At 36.8% G+C, this 20,294-nt stretch overlaps 1 protein-coding gene across 1 annotated transcript; it reads left to right on the top strand.

Moving 5' to 3' along the window:
- The first annotated feature begins 249 nt into the window (after positions 1-249).
- On the top strand, positions 250-19,143 carry PRIM1 (DNA primase subunit 1). The gene is made up of 13 exons (XM_027542272.1): positions 250-446; positions 1,202-1,359; positions 4,809-4,915; positions 5,001-5,074; positions 6,440-6,576; positions 7,001-7,059; positions 8,188-8,297; positions 8,798-8,889; positions 9,059-9,200; positions 11,488-11,557; positions 11,967-12,052; positions 16,213-16,311; positions 17,750-19,143. The coding sequence occupies exons 1-13, from the start codon at positions 344-346 to the stop codon at positions 17,767-17,769; spliced, it is 1,257 nt and encodes a 418-aa protein (XP_027398073.1). The 5' UTR covers positions 250-343; the 3' UTR covers positions 17,770-19,143.
- Positions 19,144-20,294: the final 1,151 nt, after the last annotated feature.

Below are 20,294 nucleotides of genomic sequence, written 5' to 3'. Positions count from 1 at the left end.
TCTCCCTCATTGCAAGCGGATTCTTTACAGTCTGAGCCACCAGAGAAGCCCAAGAATAATGGAGTGGGTAACCTATCCCTTCTCCAGCGGATCTTCCCGACCCAGGAATCGAACTCGCGGTCTCCCATTGCAGGTGGATTCTTTACCAGCTGAGCTACCCTGGACGCCCAGTCGGTCAGAAGCGGCCTCGCCCAGGCCAGCCTCCAAATAGGAACTACAATTCCCAGCGGCCCCTGCGGACGGCGGGCCGTGGCCACGATGCGCCTGCGCAGTGGCTCAGGCTGGCCTGTGTGGTTCCCGCCAATTCTTGCGGTAGTCCTCCCACGGTTGAATTCTGTGTTCCATGGAGGCGTTTGATCCTGCCGAGCTGCCCGAGCTGCTTAAGCTTTATTACCGAAGGCTCTTTCCCTACGGCCAATACTATCGCTGGCTCAACTATGGCGGAGGTGATGGAGGCAGGGAGAGGGGTGGTAGTGTGTCTGCAAAGGCGTGTGAGGAGGTTTTGGGAGGGTACCTTGGAATGACAATATGAAGTGCCTCCTGTGCGCCAGGCGTTGTGCTGGGCACCTTCGTTTGTTATCTCCAGCCCTCTCCGTCACCTCTGAGGGGTAAATGGGCCGAGAGAGGATGTAATGACCAGCCTACGCCGCACACGGAAGGGTATAGCCGCTACCACTACCACTACGTGTTAGTGTGTGCTGAGTCGCTCGGTCATGTCGACTTTTTGCGACCCTGTGAACTGTAGCTCACCAGCTCCTCAGTCCATGAGATTTTTCCGGCTCAAATGGTCGGACTCACTTTCCGTTTGATGTTTACCTGCAACCACGGGGCGTGAGGGGAGCGGGGGGTGGAGGGGAGGAGGTACAGGGTCATAGCATGAAGCTGCAAAGTCGTGATCTGCTCAGGGACAGAGGGGCATCTCCTAAAAGAGGAGAGGTACTTAACTCTTGCCGCTTGAATTTATTAGTGCCCACCAAGGAAAGAGAGGTGGTATTACATATTGAAAATATTTCTGCATTTTTATCTTCATCTTTGTAAACCCCTTCAAATTAGTAACTAGCTCTTGCCTTTTTTTTTTTTAACATGTAGCATAGTGTTGAGCAGAGGACTCATTAAAAATATCTTCTCATTGGTTAATGTTTTAATGCTCTGAGCTGGATAAAGTACCAAATTAACTTTAAGGTGTACATTTATTTTGCAGTGGTAAAGAATTACTTTCAGCACCGTGAATTTTCATTCACATTGAAAGATGATATTTATATTCGCTACCAATCCTTCAACAACCAAAGTGATCTGGAAAAGGAGATGCAGAAAATGAATCCATACAAGATTGATATTGGCGCAGTATATTCCCACAGAGTAAGAAATCGTTTTTTTAAGTAGTTTGTTGCTTTTTAAACCAAGAAAGGTTTGGTGCCCCTAGCATTTTGAGATAAATTTGTAGTGTTTATTTTATTTGAAGAGCCACACTTCAACCATTTTTGTAAGAAAGTTGTAAAGTAAAAAAAAAATTTTTTTTAACATCCTTTGATACTTTACTGACTGGAAATCATTTGGAAATGGATTGGGTATATTCACTCTAGGACAAAAAAACTTTCAGCCAGTATCTGGCTAAAAGACTAAATGAGGTCCATTAAAAAAGAAATGTTTAAAAAAAAAAGACTAAATGAGGGACTTCCCTGGTGGTACAGCGGATGCAGGGGAAATGGGTTCAATCCCTGGTCCAGGAAGATCCCACATGCCATGGAGCAATTAAGCATGTGTGCCACAACTAATGAGCCTGTGCTCTAGATCCTGAGAGCTGCACCTAAAGCCCAGCCGCCCTAGAGGCCATGCTCCTCAACAGGAGAAGCCACTCCAATGAGAACCCCGTGTACTGAAACTAGAGAAAGCCCATGCAGCAACGAAGAGCCAGCACAATCAAATAGATAAAAAAACATTTTTCAAAGACTAAATGAAGAAGTCAGCATGGTTGAACACAGAAGATATTGGAGAGAATCATTCTTGATTCCTCTCTCACACCTATGTCTGTTTCACTAGGTAATCTCTTTAGCTCTTCCATAATAATATCTACTAACCACTGCTACTAGTGGTACTATCATCACCATCACCTCTTATCTGAATTATTGTAAAAACTTCCTAACACTTTGCTCCTGTAGACTCTAGACTGTATTCTCAACACGGCAGCCAAAAGGATCCTTTTAAAACAAGTAAGATCATCGTGATTCATCTGCCCAAAACCATTCTCCAGTGGCTTCTCATTTTCCACAGAGTAAGCCACTCTCTCTCCCTCACTCACTCCATTCCTGTCACACTGACCTGTGCTCAATCAATTTCCACGGCCTAGAACCCATTTCCCGAAGCATCTTTTTGGTTCATTTTTCTCACCTTCAAGTCCTTACTCAAAGAGGCCTGCAGCCTGCCCTTCCTCCTACCCTCTCCCCTCACTGATACATTCTAAGTACTTAGAATACTGCCGGACAGAGAGAGTTATCTGTTGAATGAATGAACATAATTGCCCAAAATTGCCCTTCTTCCTCTCTTTAAAAATATACACAGGTAGGGAAAAGATACACATAGAATAATAGCTTTTGTATGGAGCTTTTTCTTAATGTATAACTTGTTTTTCATATCATTCTTCATTATTCTTTTTTAAAAAAGAGAACTTAGATAATTTGGCCTAGGTTACACAATTTCTAAATGAGGGAGATAGGACCTAAATCCAGGTTTTCTGACTCTAAATCCCAAAGGAAAGGGAGAGGAGGTAAGAAAAGGCAGGCAGGGAAAATACTTTGGAGCAGGTTTCTCCTCTTTTAGGGATGGAGATTAAAACTGAAGTCTCTATAGAAGAGCCAAGGTGTCACTCTACTCCTCCCTAGCACAGAAGGGGGAAAAGGTGTCATTTCTTAAATTGGGCCAAGACAGGCATCTATACATCATCTTTGTGTGTTTTTATTGGTTATATATGCACATAGTTTACAAAATCAACTACTATTAATTAGGCTTTTTTTTTTTTTTTTGGTATCCTACTTTTGCCCCTATTTTCTGTTCCCAAGAGGCAACCTCTTTTTTTTTTTTTTGGCTGTGCTGGGTCTTAACTAAGGTACAAGGAACCTTCAGTCTTCATTGCAGCATATGGAATCTTTAGTTGTGGCATGTGGAATCTAGTTTCCTGACCAGGGATTGAATCCCAGGCCCCCTTGTATTGGAAGTGCAGAGTATTAACCACTAGACCACCAGAGAAGTCTCTTTTCCTACTTATTGTTTTCATTTTCTCTGCTTTCTGGGGAATTTCCTCAGAGGTTTTCATTTCTGCTATTATGTTTTCATTTCCAAGAACCTTTTTTTTCTCACATATCCTGTACTCTTTTCATTGATGTATCTGATCCTGCTGAAGATACCAATGACAGGTTTTTACCTGTCATTTTCTTCTGTTACACAGGTTGTTTTATCTACAGTTACATTTTTTTCTGTTTTTCCACTTTTATCAGAGGTTTTCCTCATATATCTGGTAATGTCTTGCTTGTTGCTTATATTTAAGAATAGAGTACCAAAGAGCTGATTGGAAGCTCTGTGTACATGGCTGAGATTTCTTTACTACAGAGTGATCTGACTGGGCCATTTTATTGCGGGAAGCTCTGGTGTCAGTTTCTCTAGGTCTTTGCCAGAATGAAAACTCCAGTTGATCACTGATCTGTTCCTAGAGCCTAATAACAATGCCTGACACACCTGGTCAGGCTTCAGAGAGGAATCTTCCTGTCTCCTGCCTGGGGCGGCAGTGGAAAGGTACAGAGGAGACAGCTAGGTCTCAACATTCCACAAGTAAATGTCTAATTAATCCCCTGAATATCTGTACAGTACAACATTTTTTCAGCTGTGCCTACTCTCCCCTTCTCAGTCCAGGGACCCTCTGTTTTATGCTCTCCAGGTAATGATTCAGGTGTCTGCCAGGGAAATGGAAGCACAGTCACCTAGCTCCACAGAGTAGGTTTAGTACTAACTACCTCATAAACAGGTTTGTAACCAATCCTCCTGTTTTTAATCTCAGCTCCAGAGATACGTGTTGTCACCTGTTCCTAAGACTTGGGGATTCTGAGATGTAAACTGGGTTTCTTCTTGTTCTTTCTTTACTGAGAGCTGAAGATTCAGCTTTTTGAATCTCCTTATAAAAATTGTGGTGGTATTGTCTCCTCTCTGGTTCTTTTTAAAAAGACTTATACCTGTCTTTAAAAAGAAAAAATTATTTTTGTACAGGTTTAGAGAAAGCCAAATAAGTATTTGCATTCAGTCTATCTTCTTTACCAGATACTCCATAGCCTCAAAGGAAATTACTTACAGCTTGAGCCAGACTGACTTGGGAGATCTTTTTGAATTATTGAAAAATTTTAAACACATTTTTGTTACTTATATGCCCAATAACAATTAAAGGTCCTTAAAATATCTTGCAGTAGGCTTCTAATTATTTGTATGGACCTTTCCTGATCAGAAACCTAAAAATGCTTTATTATGATTTCTATTGATCAACAAATGTTTATTATACAATGTCTTATGTCAATTATATCTCAATAGGATTATAAGAAAACATAACTTATGGTAAAACATTTATCAAACCTTGTTTTTAGTAGATGAAAGTTACACTGTCATCACTTCTGGCTGTATAGGATCCAGCCAATGTCAGTCACTGACAGACTTGGCAGTATATGGTTTCTTTCCTTCTCTTTGGCACCTTTTTCTTTATAGGTAGGAAATTAGCATATCTGACACTGTGGCAGCTCTCATAGAAACTGATTGATATTTTGTCCCTTTAGCCCAATCAACACAATACAGTGAAGCTGGGAGCTTTCCAGGCTCAGGAAAAAGAACTGGTGTTTGACATTGACATGACAGACTATGACGATGTGAGGAGATGTTGCAGGTGAGCTCGGCATGCTTTGCTGGGGGGGGGGGGGGGGGGGGGGAGGTGATATCACTGACAGTGAGTAATGATCATCCTGCCCCAGTTCTGCAGACATATGTTCCAAGTGCTGGACCCTCATGACGATGGCCATACATATCATCGACCGAGCACTAAAAGGCAAGTATTAGCAGTATCTAAATGGGGTCACCATGCAAGAATCTTCTTTTCTTCTGAATATTAATCTGTCTACACCATTTTTATAATCAATTCTCATAAATTTCTGACATGTTTCTTTGAAATATATGATGGGAAAATAAAAGATTAAAGTTGTAGTTAAAACTTTGATAAACCTGTTGATCAAATCATGTAATTTTTTTCCCAATTCAGTCATCTGTTGAGCAACTCTTGCATGCCAGTTACTGTCCTAAGTGAGGGAACTATGAAAGATAACAATTCTTACCTCAAGTAAGTTATGCAGTCTAAAGAGGAAACAAGAAAATTCAGGATTACATATGTGTTAATATGTACAGGGTGCTATGGGGATATAGAACAGCAGGAGTGCATACAGGAATGGGAAGATATTAGATCAGAAAAGGCTTCCTGGAAGAGGTGATGGTAAGGATAACAATAATGACTAACTTTATATAAGAGGCTTATTATGTACCAGGCACTGTTCCAAACACTTTAAATTTGTTACCTCTTTTAATATTCTTAGACTGGATCTTTAGAGAGAAATGGCAATTGGTCAGGGAGAGAAATGGAAGTAGTGGGGCATGAAGAAATTCTTAGCAGAGTAACAGAATAAGTAAAGAACTGAAGGTAAGAACTCAGGGAGCATGGGAAAGTACAAATAATGTACAGTTGACCCTTGAACAACATGAATTTGAACAGCGCAAGTCTACTTATACAGATTTTTTTCAATAGTAAATACTGCAATACTGTATGCTTCATAGTTGGTTAAATCTGCAGATGTGGAACCACAAATATAGAGGAACTGCTGATGCAGAGGAACTCGTCCTTTTATATATACACACACACACACACACATATACACACACACACACACATATATATATATATATATACACACACATATTTATTTGTTGGCTGCACTGGGTCTTCATCACTAGACATGGGCTTTCTCTAGTTGACAGGGAGGGCTGTTCTTCGTTATAGCGTGCAGGCTTTTCTTATTGCAGAGTATAGGCTCCATAGTTGTGGCACACAGGCTTCGTTGCCCCACAACATGTGGAATTTTCCCTGATCAAGGATCAAACTTGTGTCCCCTGCATTGGCAGGCAGATTCTTAACCACTGGACCACCCAGGAAGTTCAAGGAACTGTTTCTATGGAGGGCCAACCATAAGTTTTATGTGGATTTTCTAGTGGGAGGGTCGGCATCCCACTTTGTTCAAGGGTCAACTGCAGTATAGTTAAGATGAGTACATGTGGATAAGAGGTAAAAAAAATCAAGCTAGAGAAGTATGCAAGAACCAGAAATTTACAAATTTATTTTAAAACCGATGCTTTCTTCCCTCCTCAGAGGACTTTGGATTTAAACATCGTCTCTGGGTATATTCTGGAAGGAGAGGTGTTCATTGTTGGGTCTGTGATGAATCAGTTAGAAAACTGTCCTCTGCAGTACGTTCTGGGATAGTTGAATATTTGAGTCTTGTAAAGGTAAGGTCTTCTTAATGATAGTTTACATTATTTCGTTAGCTAGACATTACCCAGTCTTGTATGCTTAGTAACAAACTATCTTTTAAGTATTCATATTTCAGAGTAAATGATTTTACCAGCAGATCAGTTAAAATCATAGTAGTTACATTTTTTTAAGATATCTCATATTTTGCTGTAAGTATCCTCCTTTGTAGCAAAAGGAAGTTTGGTTTACTTTTCTGGTCCAAGTATGTCAAGTAAAGTTAACCAAGAAAATTACAGGTATTGAGACTGTATAAAATGGCATCCAAGATTCTATACTTTGACAGAATTTAATCAATATCTTTAGAACACGTTAAAGAAAATTTTGATTTATTTCATTTATGTTATATAATATACATGAAGTGTTTGTTTGTTTGTTTGTTTTTGATGGTTTGTTTTTCAGGGTGGTCAAGATGTTAAAAAGAAAGTTCACCTAAGTGAAAAAATTCACCCTTTTGTCAGGTCTGTTGGGGAAGACTCCATGAAGTTTAAGTTGTGTCTGATTTACCTGCATGTGCTTTTAGAATTACTTTATCAATTTTCTGCACCAGGGTAGCATTTTACAACAGTAATAGCCAGAATTAATTAATTGTCTGTTTTGTACATTCCAGTATTCTTGATAGGTGTTTCACAAATGTTTTTATTGGTCTTCACAACAACCGCATTAGATACATGATGGTTATCTCCACTTATAGATGAGAGAAGTGAGATTTGGAGAGATTTTATAATTTGTTTGGCTTTATGCAAGTAATTATTAAAATCAGGATATATGTCCTTGTCTGCTTGATTCCAAAGACCATACCCTTTCCATTGAATTCACTACTTCTCTAGGATAATGGAAAGAGCATTGCATTAGAAGTAAGAATCCCTATTTTGCCACTTTAATATGACCTTGATAAAATATTAGAGACTCTGTTTCTTATCAGTATGGGGAGAACAGTGTCTACTCCATCTATCTCAGAGTTGTGGCAGAGATTAAATGAAACAATAGAAAGGCCCTGGCAGTCCAGTGGTTAAGACTCTCTGCCTCCACTGCATGGGTCATGGGTTCAGTCCCTGACTGGAGAACTGAGATCCTGCATGCTGTGTGCTGTGCAGCCAAAAAAATAATAATAATAAAATAAAAGCTAGTAACCTAACATACAAATATATATACATAAAACAGTAGTTGCAAAGTCTATTTTCAAAATGCAAAGCACTTTGTAACTGTTGAGATGCTAAAGCAAGCAATTCGGAATAGAAACTGGATTGTATCCCACATCCTACTACTGATGTATTATTACATTGTCCTGATTTGGTTGCTTTCTGCCCTTGTTACATGTCTATGATGCTATTAACCTTCTAAATTGTGGGATTTAAGAAGTAAACATTTCTTGAATATCTAGTCTAAGCCAAGTATTACGCTAGGTTCTTTCCCCTTAGAGTGTTTCATTTAACTCTCATAACCCTATGAAGAGATATAATTCCCATTTTATCTAATTAAGTTCTAGAAATTCAGTGAAAATAAGTACTAGCCTCCCTAGTGAACAAAAGCCATGTGCCATATATGTCGCTAATAGTGTTGGGACTTTGTTATTATTGTTCCTACAGAAAATCTATAAACATAATAAAAAAATACTTTGAACAATATGCCTTAGTTGATCAAGATATTCTTGAGAATAAACAAAGTTGGGATAAAATTTTAGCCCTTGTTCCTGAAAATATCCTTTCCCAAGACCATTTCTATGTGAGCTACTTGTACTGACCTATGATATTATAAATTTGTTCTACCTGCATGTTCTCATGTACTTATATAGTTTTAACCTTTTTACTCAAAACATCTCCTGTATTTCTGCATTTTTTTTTTAATCTCTAGTCTGGAATATAATAAGAAGTGAGGCTGTTTTGTAAATAAATTTCCTCATTTTGGAAGTTGATCCTCCTAAAATTAGTGACTACTTAACGAATGCAAAATCATCATCAAAATATATACAGATCACGGACCAGTTTTACCTTAAACCTTACAGCTATTTTGGCATTCTTTCTGTCGTACCTAATACAATTTAACAGGGGAATTTTTCTAAGGTTTTGTGTTTAATATTTGTATTTTAGAAGACAATAATTACTGTGTAATCTTTAGATATCCTTGTGGTAATACACATTGAAAATAAGTTGTTTGTTGATGTACCCTAAATGAGTGTGTTCCTTAATGATCCATCACCAGTGCGTGATGAACTTCAACAAGGCTTCCAAAGGCAGAGCAATTCACCTCAGCGTTGGGAGACTTTGAAGAACACCATCAACAAATATCAGGTATATTCCATTGAAATCTATATTACAAATACAACAATGCAATTCTTAATTAAATTATCATTTTTTCGCTTACTAAGTTAAAGATGGTTGAAGATCATTTTTTCACCACCTTAAATAAATCTTCAAAAGTTCCTACTGATCCTCATGCTGGACTTGCATCTGTTTTTAGAAAAACAACAAAAATGACAAATGTGGACTCTGGCTTGAGTGGGAGATCATGCTCCAGTATTGTTTTCCACGACTGGATATCAATGTTAGCAAAGGAATCAATCATTTACTGAAGAGCCCTTTTAGTGTTCATCCTAAAACAGGTACTATGTAAAAAAAAAATAAGAAAAACAAAAGAAAAATCAAAGTTATTTTTTGTTATAGAAAGCATGTCACTGGGTGTGAATGTCTGAAATAGTAAAGCTTGAAGAATTGTTCTGTCAGCTAATATCTGAATTAACTTATTTTTCCATTGTCAGTTAATAGCTATTCAATGAGTTTCCACTATGTAAATAATTTTCAGTTGGGTTTCCAAGGTTCAGCGTTAGAAGTAGAGTTGGAGAGGAACTTAAAAATCACAGAACAATAGCACATATTGTACAGATGAGAAAACAGTGGCTCGAGAGGTTAAAGTGATTTGTCCACAGTCTTAAAACAAATTTTGGGGAATTCCCTAGTGATCCAGGGAGGTTAGGACTCAGCACTTTCACTCATGGGGACCAGGTTCTATTGCCATTTGGGGAACTAAGATCCCACAAGCCTCGTAGTATGGCCAAAAATAAAAAAATTATGTCAGAACTGATAACAGAGTTCAATTCTTAAGACTCAAAGTTCTGTGCTTTTTAGAAATAGAATCACAGATGTAGAGGACAAATTTCTGGTTACCAAGGTGGAAGCAGAGGGTGGGATGAATTGGGAGATTGGGATTGACATATATATACTACTATGTAATTAAATAATGGGAACCTACTGTATAGCTCAGGAACCTGTACGAATCATCTGTGGTAACTTAAATGAGAAGGAAATCTTAAAAAGTGGGGGTGGGTATATGTATACATAGAACTGATTCATTTTGCTGTACAGCAGAAATTAACAACACTGTAAGGCAACTATACTCCAATTTAAAAAAAATTTCCATGCTCTTTCCACTATGCTGCTTCCCTCAGGTCTTTTTCAATAGATTTAGCTTTCTTCTTTCACTCTCTGGATAAGATTTGATGGACTAAAACTGACTTTACAATAAGTATGATAGTTGAGACAGTGGCATAAACTTTGCTCCATCCAACTAGAGGACACAATTAGAAGTATCTAGTTACCCTTTTTAGTGTCAACAATTCAACTCTGCCACTTGCTGTGGGAAGTTAAGCAAACTACCCTTGGTTTTAGCATCTGTACAATGGAGATACCTCAGTGGTTTATGGTGAAGATCTAAAAGGTAAAATGCTTAGAAAAGTGTCTGTCACATATTCAATACTCCCAAATTGCCTGCTGCTGCTGCCAAGTCGCCTCAGTCGTGTCCGACTTTATGTGACCCCATAGACGGCAGCCCACCAGGCTCCCCCGTCCCTGGGATTCTCCAGGCAAAACCACTGGAGTGGGCTGCCATTTCCAAATTACCTAGTTTTCTTTAATAGTCTACAATGACTCTGTAGTGTATACATTTATATAGCCCCTTTTCAAATCTGCCAATTATGTGTTTTTAGTTTATTTTGGTAGTAAGCTTAATGTTTCTTAATGTTTATCTTAATATTCTAAAGCTTCAGTGAGTATTCCCCTTATTTAATATTCAAGATTTGAGTAACTAATTACATTCACTCGTAAGTATACATTTTTATTATATCTTTTTCCCATTAAATGGCTATAGTCTTTTCACTCTGCCTTCCACCAGTAACTCCCAATTTCCTTAATTATTTTGTTAGTCACCTGCCATTCTTTAAATTCATTATCTCATTTTTCGGATATGAATTTTATGTCATGTCCCAGTTGTGGATTTTGTAAAAGGGTAATATGTCATTTATATTATTTCCAAAGATGCTCAACACATAGGTGTCTGTTTTGATTTCAGCAAATTAAAGTAATGAAGTAAACTACTTCCATCTATTTTGTGTTCCATCTTCACGACTCACTAAATTTGAGATTGTTCCGTACTTACATATTGGAAGATATAGGGAAGAGGAAAACAGAAATCAAAATGGATATAAGAGCAACTAGGTAATAGCTCAACAGTCTTTCACATCTATTTTTTTGTTTTTTTTTTTTTTGGTGTTTTTAGAGAAATAAAAGGCACTAATGTGAAAGTACTTTTTTTTTAAGACCCAATTTTATTGTATTTATGTATTTTTTGAAACTTTTTGGCCACATGGCATGTGGGATCTTAGTTCCCTAGTCAGGAATAGAATCATACCCCCTGCATTGGAAATGTGGAGTCTTAACCATTGGACCTCCAGGGAAGTCCGGAAAGTACTTTTAATTTATATTTCTAAATAAATACTCTTAACAGATTAGTGTAACCCTTTTTCTAAGCCTTAAAGTTTTAGCCAAAAATAACTCATAGGACACAGCCTATAATTATTTGTATTGTACAATATTCAGCTTTTTTGTTTCTCACAGGTCGCATTTCTGTGCCTATTGACTTACAGAAAGTGGATCAATTTGATCCATTTACTGTTCCAACCATAAGGTATGTTCCAGATCACTGATCACTCCTTTTTTGTTTGTGGCTATTATAAATGTGAAGTAAATTGGATTAGATCCCTTCTGGAGAGGCAGCTTCTCTGAGGCTGTATGATGGTGCCCTTCCAGAAGAGCATTTCCTAGTGAGTTCTACAGAACACAGGTTTTTCAGCTACTATTATACAAAAAAAAGTTCAAATAAGTTTGAGAAATGTTGACTTAAGCAAAATTTCCTAGTCTTTAATAGGCTAACATGCATGGAAAACTCCAGAAAGAGAGTATGATGTTTAGAATATCCCAAATTTATTTGGCCACATTTTTTTCACAGAAAATCTTGTGAGATTCATGTGCTTTCATACACTGGGTAATACTGACCAAGAATCAACTTTTAAATTATCTTCTTCTATTATTTGTAGTTCCATTTGCCATGAGTTGGATGTTATTTCTACTAAAGAAGAAAAAGAGAATGGAACTGAATCTGATACTAAACACAGAACCAGAGGTAGGTTAGTATATTGAAGTCTCACTTTAACATAATCTTTTTATATTGACATCTTTCTGTGACTCAGTAATTAATTTGCCTTGGATTCAGACCAGAATGGATCATTTTTTATCCTGAAACCAGCTCAGTAGCAAATAATATGATCACAATGTTTCTCTCCTTCATCAGTTGCCCAAATGGTGCTGTTGAATCCAATGTGAGTCAACAAATATTCACAAAGTAACATTTAATGCCAGGATCTATACTGAAAGATTGAATTGTCAATTGATTTTGACAATTGTTTGAATCTCATAGTCTTAGATTCAATAACTATTTACTTAACAACTACCATGTATGCAGTATTTTGTTCTCTACTTGTTTTTGTATCCAGATGAGTGTTATGTTAAATATATGTCTAAACTGTAACTGAATTGTATATCCAATAATTTGAAAGAGCTGGGAGTATAAAACGGCCTGTTCAGTTCAGTTCAGTTGCTCAGTCGTGTCCGACTCTTTGCGACCCCATGAATCACAGCACGCCAGGCCTCCCTGTCCATCACCAACTCCCGGAGTTCACTCAGACTCACATCCATCGAGTCAGTGATGCCATCCAGCCATCTCATCCTCTGTCGTCCCCTTCTCCTCCTGCCCCCAACCCCTCCCAGCCTCAGAGTCTTTTCCAATGAGTCAACTCTTCACATGAGGTGGCCAAAGTACTGGAGTTTCAGCTTTAGCATCATTCCTTCCAAAGAAATCCCAGGGCTGATCTCCTTCAGAATGGACTGGTTGGATCTCCTTGCAGTCCAAGGGACTCTCAAGAGTCTTCTCCAACACCACAGTTCAAAAGCATCAATTCTTCGGTGCTCAGCCTTCTTCACAGTCCAACTGTCACATCCATACATGACCACTGGAAAAACCATAGCCTTGACTAGATGGACCTTTGTTGGCAAAGTAATGTCTCTGCTTTTGAATATGCTATCTAGGTTGGTCATAACTTTGCTTCCAAGGAGTAAGCGTCTTTTAATTTCATGGCTGCAGTCACCATCTGCAGAGATTTCGGAGCCCAAAAAAATAAAGTCTGACACTGTTAGTGAAAGTCAAATCTTATACCAACATCCAAGAGACACTATAGCAATAGCTCAACAGTACCTTCTGTGATGAAAATGTCATGCACTGTCCAAATGGTAATCACTAGCCTTTTCACGTGACTTTTGATAACTTAAAATGTGAGAAACTGAATTTTTAGCTTCATTTAATTTAAATAGGCTCATGTGACTTGTGACTACTGTAATGGGCAGAACGGATCTCTGATTGATCTTTTTAGTCAAATGTTGCTACCTTGCTTTCAGAATCCAAGCTCAAATGTCACTTCATATATTTCAGCTCTAACATAAACAAGGTACGTTCCTCAATCAATATTTATAAAATGATTACAAGCATTCTGTTTAAAATAATGCACAAAAGTCTCGAACAAATAAACTGGATAATAATAAACTGAAAAAAAAAAGAACTCAGGGGAAATAAAGAATGCAAGGAACAGAGGAAACCTTTTTTAAAAAATACTGATATCCTCAGAGATTAAGAGAAGACAGTGTATCCATGAAGCAAGACCAGAATGCTATGGGGAAAAAAAAAAAAAAAAAACATTCAGAATAAGAAAGAGGACTTAGAAATCAAAAACATAATTGTTAGAATAAAACTTTCACTGGAAGGGCTGGAAAAGAAAAGAGGAGACTTCCTAGAAAGTAGTAAAAAAAAAAGACAAGTTAGTTTATGTTTTTTAAGGAGGAAAAAGATAAAATTAAAGACTGATTCAAGAGGTCTAATATCTGACAGAAAAAGAACAAATAAAATAGGGATGGAAAAAATTGTCAAAATTATATATGAAAACATCCCAAAAATGAGCCCTTTGTTAAAAGGGCTCAGCATAATGAGAATGATACGCCTGCACCAAGGCACGTCGTTTTGAAATTTAACACTCAGAATTAAGAGAAGATCTTAAGAGCTTTCAGACCCCTTCCTACAGTCCCTCCCCACAAAAAAGCCATGGACCTAGGAAGAATGGCCTTAAATTTCTAAGTAAAAATGGAAGTATTCATTTTTAGAAATAAGTGCTAGAAAAGAAAAAAGTAGTTGCCATTCAAGAAGATGGAAAGGTGGGAGCTGCTATTTTTTCCCACATAAACCTGTTAGTATTATTTTCTTTTTAACAAATTACTTTTAACACAACTTTTTAAATTTAATAATAAAAAAATAATAAATTTAATAGTATCTCTTTGTGAACATCTTTTTACTTTGTTCAGAGGTTTTAAGAAAGCAAGTTTTGGCTCCCTATAAGGAGAAGCTTTATAATAAATGTGTTCAGAAATAAACTGCACTTTCAAGTATTCATAAAGGCTATTAGCCATGAGTAAGTCAGGGATGCTTTAGATTAGGTGGGAGGCTGGCATAGGTGATATTTAAGTTCCTTATTATTTCTTTAATTTCTATGATTCTAAACTTTTGTCCATTTTCATATTAGTACCATTTGCTCCTTCCCTTCTACTTCCCAAATACTGGTATGTTCTCTACCCTCCTCGCTGACTATCTAATTAAATCTTTTTTCTAAGACCCAGTTCATAGCTACCTCAGTCAACTTTGATTGGTCAGTTCTTTGGACACAAAATTATCCGTATGCCTGTTTGGCCTTTAATTATATATTGTCTTCTGTTACTACATAGAGGAGTTGTTTTTCCAATTCATTTAAAAGCTTCTTGAAGGAATTCCCTGATGGTCCAGTGGTTAGGATTCCATACCTCCACTGCAAGGAGCCTGGGTTCCATCCCTGGTCAGGGAACTAAGATCCTGCAAGCCTCACAGAGTGGCCCAAATAAATAAATAAATATTTTAAAACATAAAAATTTCTTGAGATGAAGTAGTTTGTATGGATTATACTTTTTTATAATTTAGCATAGTACTCAATAAATAATTATGGCATGTGGGATCTTAGTTCTCTGATCAGGGATGGAACCCTACCCTGCAGTGGAAGCATGGGGTCTTAACCACTGGACCACCAGAGAAGTCCTTGGTTCCTTTGCTTTTTTTTTTTTCTTTAAATTCTTTTTAGTAAACTATTATGAGTATTCTTAATTCCATGCAGATAAAATCCAAATCTCATTTTGATCTCAATTAGATTTTTTCCCTTCCTTTGGGTATTAATTATAGATTGTATAATTAAATGGATGATTAAGATTCTGTATTCAAAGTTTTATATACATTTTTAAGACTTTTATAAATCAAAAAATATCTGTACTTAATGCATGTGACTATAAATTTCTGATTGTTTCTAGAAGGTATGGTCCTCACTTCACATTTTCAGTGTTTTGATCTGTTGGTAAAACTATTTATTATTGAAGCCACAATTTCCAAAGAAAGGAGTGTTTGGTGGGACTTAATACATAGCAGTAGATGATGTTGGTCTAGTACCAGAAAGCCTACTAGAGTAGTTATATACATATGGTTTGGATGTTTTAGAGCAGCACTGTCTATAATATATTAGCTACAGTGTGGCTATTAGGCATTTGAAATGTGGCTAGTATAACTAAAGAACAGGGTTTTGTTTTGTTTTGTTAATTTTAAGTAATTTAAGCTTAAAAACTGATAACTGATTCAATTGTTAGAAAACTTTTAAGCATGTTAGAAAAATTAGTTATATTAGCTTGCTTTTTTAAATCTAGATCAAGTATTTCCAATGATATGATAATATAGTATCTGTTAATAAATTGAGTTATACTTTAAGTACAAAATACTACATTCCAAAGACTTAGTATGAAACAATGTAAAATATTTCAGTCTTTAATGGCAACCAACTCCAGTATTCTTGCCTGGAAAATCCCATGGATGGAGGAGCCTGGTAGGCTACAGTCCATAGGGTCGCAAAAGTTGGACACAACTGAGCAACTTCATTCACTTTTTATCATATGTTGAAATATTTTAGATATAATGGGTTAAATAAAATATACTATTAAAGTTAATTTCACCTTTTTAATGTGGCTACTAGAGTGTTTTAAATTATACATTTCTCATTATTTTCTATTGCACAGCACTATTCTATAGCATTTTTACAAGAGACTAAAAGTTATACTTTCATGTTATTCTTGCTGCCAAAATGCTAATTATAACTCATGGTCTTCATAATTTAGATTATAAGAGGACCAGTCTAGCTCCTTTTGTAAAAGTTTTTGAGCAGTTTCTTGAAAACCTGGATAAATCCCGAAAAGGAGAACTTCTCAAGAAGAGTGGTAAGATTCTATACCTTTCCCTTATAGCTATTTTGATCTTAGTATGAGCAGTTTAAAACATCTAGCAAGTGAACAATTTTTAGAGCTCTAATCTTTGCCCTCTCAAGAAAAGTTACTAGTTTATCTTACTATCTTTAGTGTTTTGAAAACTGAGGTCCCTTAATTCAATTCAGCACATACTCATTTAACACTTTCTATATGTCAGGTTCTATGAGAAAAATAAAAATGAATTATACTAGGATGAATTCCACACTATGGCTCCCTGCCCTTAGGGAGTACTAACTGATACCAAAAAAAGAAAAAAAGTATAAAATGCTAAAAAAGCAATAGAGGTCTCATCTGACTGAGAGAACCTGGGAAGATTTTATACGAAAAGAATGGCATTTAACTCTATTCAGTGAACTACTGTATGAATTCTAGTCCCCAGTGCCAATATATCAGGCCTTGAGGTATGAGTAGGAATTCCACAAACAGATTTGATGAGATAGAGATACAAGAGTGGAGAAAGGAGACAGGTTGTTCATTCTCCAAGGAACAGCAGAAACAAAGGCATAGAAGCAGGAAAGCATCAAGTCACTCTAGAGGCCATCAAGTAGCATAGCTTATTTGGAAAAAGATGCATCAGGAAGTGATGAGATAGAAATTCAAAGAAGCCACAGTGTAGATTGCCTTGAATTCCAGACTTGGGAGTTTGAGTTTACTTCACATAAACAGGGAAGCAATTAAAGCTTTTTGAGGAAGGGAGTATCATGATTTGTTGTATCTAGAAAGTTGTGCCTAGAAAGATAAATCTACTAGCAGTATCTGGGGAGAAACAGGGAATAGAATGAGCTGTTAGTATTAGGACAATAGAGCTGGAGATCTCCAAAACATGCAGATACTAGAGCCATCCTTGAAACTTGATAATGATTTTTGGGGGAAGCTGAAAGATCTAAGTGCAGAAGCCAAGCAAGAGGAACGTTTCAATGAGCTTATCAAGTTCTTTGACTAGGAGACACCCAAGCATATGTGTAAGGCAAAAGGAAAAAAATCAGTAGTATTATTCAAGAGATTGATGAATACCATAGAAAATTGGCAATGTTGTAGAAATGCAAGCCCCCTTTCCACTTCATTTTTTAATAAAACGTGTGATGATTAAATAGTAGTGCCTAAGATAATGCTCTACTCATAGTAGACACTCAAATACGTGCTTGTTGAATGAACAGTGATGACTCTGAACTTGGAAAGCCTCATTGAAGCTGCCATTCCAATGCGGCATATTAAGTCCTTTGTATTCTCGTTCTGTACTAACTCAGCCTATAATGTGGGCTTCAGCAAATGTGAAAGCAAATCTTTATGCATGATGTGAATTTAATGGAAGCATTAAGCAAATCAGAATGTGAAATAAATGAGCTTTGTTTTCCTTTACTATCCTTGATAAAAATCTATCCTATTTTAGATTTACAAAAAGACTTCTGAAGATAACAGCTCCTTTTATATGAATATGGATTATCGTCTACCTTCAACCAAGAATCAAATACTTCAAGAGCCATTTAATAAACGTAGCAGAACTGTGTATGTGTCTTAATGCTCAAAGCAAAATTTCCTTTTCTTGAGAAAGAATTATGTTGAAAAGATTCGGGAAACCACCAAAGGAAAATGTTCAGATTCCTGGAAGGAGCAATAATGGGAGGATATAAGTGAATGCAGATTAATCTGTAAAATTTAATATTATAATTCTAAGATTACTGATACAGGTACTAACTTTTAGTAGTTGCCATGTATAGAAGTAAGTGAGTAGTAATATGACCAAGACTTTAATGTCAGTTCACCAGATTCAACCTCCATATTTCTAGGTGTATGAGGGTTTTGTTCTTAAGTTCTTAATTAACACTTAAGTTAATTATACCTGGAGTGTATATTCAGTAACTTCCTCATTTTGTTTACTGATACTTTTATTGGTCAGGCCACACCCCACTCCTTGTCTTTTAAAAAATCATTTTAAAATGGGCATCTAAACCTACTATAACTTTAATTCAAAAGATATGACTTAATACTGTTGCAATATTAGAGCCTAGTATTTTTTACAACTGTTGGCAATTGTAGCTCCTTCTTCCCTCAGAGAATAATTTTCTAAGCAATTTAGAAAAAATAAACCACTTCACCAGCATAAAACTTTTTGTACTTGTCAAAACACTTGGACTTTGTAGATCTCCACTTTAAATTTAAGTGTTTTTTTTAAATTTAAATTTTAAAGGTTTCATTTCTTCCATATTTGACTTCATGTGATAGATTCTGAAATGTCAGATTTCTTTTGCCTGATTTTACAGCCAGTCTAAACAAAACAGTCGTTCTGGTTTACATTGTCTTTTGAGAAACATTGAGAAGCTGGCTTTCAGGCTGGTGCTTTCCATGGGGTATGAAAATTTTCCTTTCTTTGCATTACCTATAACATTGTTTTCACCATAGCCACAGTCTTTTTTCTTTTGTCTTTTGACTTATATAAAACAGATGGTGTAATACAGTCAACACACTGAAATGCCTTGCATTTCTTTCTCTTTTCTAATTTTTTAAGAAAAAAATTAAAGACTATTGTGTAAAATTCCTCTGTTGAACTTCTGTTTGCTATATATTGTTCAATCTTTTTGGAAAACAGTGACTGGTCAATTAAAACTCCTGAATACAAAATTACTAAAGATTTGTTAGTCCATCTTAAGTAAATGAGAGGAGAAAAACTGGGATTACCCATTCAATAAAAGATGTTTTAGCATTAAAGCATTTTAATGCTTTAATATTAGAGCCCTTGATAAAAACTGGTATAACAGCCCATAAAATAAATATATTGTGCTTGTATATAACAATGTCTGATTCTTGAAAATAGCAGAAACATGCTCAAAGACAATTAACTTCTCTAACTCTGATTTGCCAACTCATCCAACTCATCCATGTATGAAAAGTGTAGAAACAAAGGGCACAGAACTAGTTTCCATCTTCAAACTTGCCCAGTTGATAAAGAAACCCAAAGAAAGAAAGTACATCCTTCCTTAGCTAATGATTAACAGTTATAAGTCAGTGGGCTTGCTGGGAAAGAAAGGGGAGTAGTCAGAATGTTTTACTTATCTAAGGCCACAGTTGGCTATTATTGGCCCTTTCTTCTGAAGGTAAATGAATGCACTGAAAGCCTCCCAGATCACTATTAAGCAGAAATATTATCAAAAAAATTAATAATAACAATAAGTTGGCTTACATTACCTTCCTAACAATCCTATGAAGTAATCCTCACAAAAAAAATAAATTGGCTTCCCTGGTGGCTCAGACGATAAAGCGTCTGCCTGCAATGCGAGAGACCCGGTTCAATCCCTGGGTTGGGAAGATCCCCTGGAGAAGGAAATGGCAACCCACTCCAGTACTCTTGCCTGGAGAATTCCAGGGACTGAGGAGCCTAGTAGGCTACAGTCCATGGGATCACAAAGAGTCGGACACGACTGAGTGACTTCACATAGTAAAATAGTGAAATTTTAAAGTAGCTTTTAGACCATTTAAAATATTCACTGCTTATCTTAAAAGTGTTAGGCTCTCAGGCATGTCCAACTCTTTGGGACCCCATGGATTGTAGCCCTTCAGGCTCTGTCCATTGGATTTCTCGGGTAAGAATACTGGAGTAGGTTGGCATTTCCTTCTCCCGGAACTTACCCACCCAGGACTCCACCCCTCATCTCCTGCATTGCAGGCAGATTCTTTACCATCTGAGACAATAGGAAGCCCACTTATCTTAAAAGATAGCCACAACTGTCTTAAAGCCACTAGCTTTTAAGTGTATTTAAAGTGTGGTGTTGGGAGAAGACTCTGAGAGTCCCTTGGACTGCAAGGAGATCCAACCAGTCCATCCTAAAGATCAGACCTGGGTGTTCATTGAAAGGACTGATGTTGAAGCTGAAACTCCAATACTTTGGCCACCTGATGCAAAAAGCTGACTCACTGGACAAGACCCTGATGCTGGGAAA

This window comes from Bos indicus x Bos taurus, chromosome 5 (genome assembly GCF_003369695.1).
Source record: "Bos indicus x Bos taurus breed Angus x Brahman F1 hybrid chromosome 5, Bos_hybrid_MaternalHap_v2.0, whole genome shotgun sequence".
Taxonomy (NCBI): domain Eukaryota; kingdom Metazoa; phylum Chordata; class Mammalia; order Artiodactyla; family Bovidae; genus Bos; species Bos indicus x Bos taurus.
Note: the sequence above shows the minus strand (reverse complement) of the source record. Positions and strands in the feature narration are given on the sequence as shown.

Bases quoted from the DNA above. Each gene is read 5' to 3' on its own strand.
- PRIM1 (XM_027542272.1), top strand. From the start codon at position 344: ATGGAGGCGTTTGATCCTGCCGAGCTGCCCGAGCTGCTTAAGCTTTAT. The intron at 8,298-8,797 runs ATATCCTTTCCC...ATGATCCATCAC, and splicing joins TTTAGCCCTTGTTCCTGAAA to CAGTGCGTGATGAACTTCAA. The intron at 16,312-17,749 runs GTAAGATTCTAT...ATCCTATTTTAG, and splicing joins AGAACTTCTCAAGAAGAGTG to ATTTACAAAAAGACTTCTGA.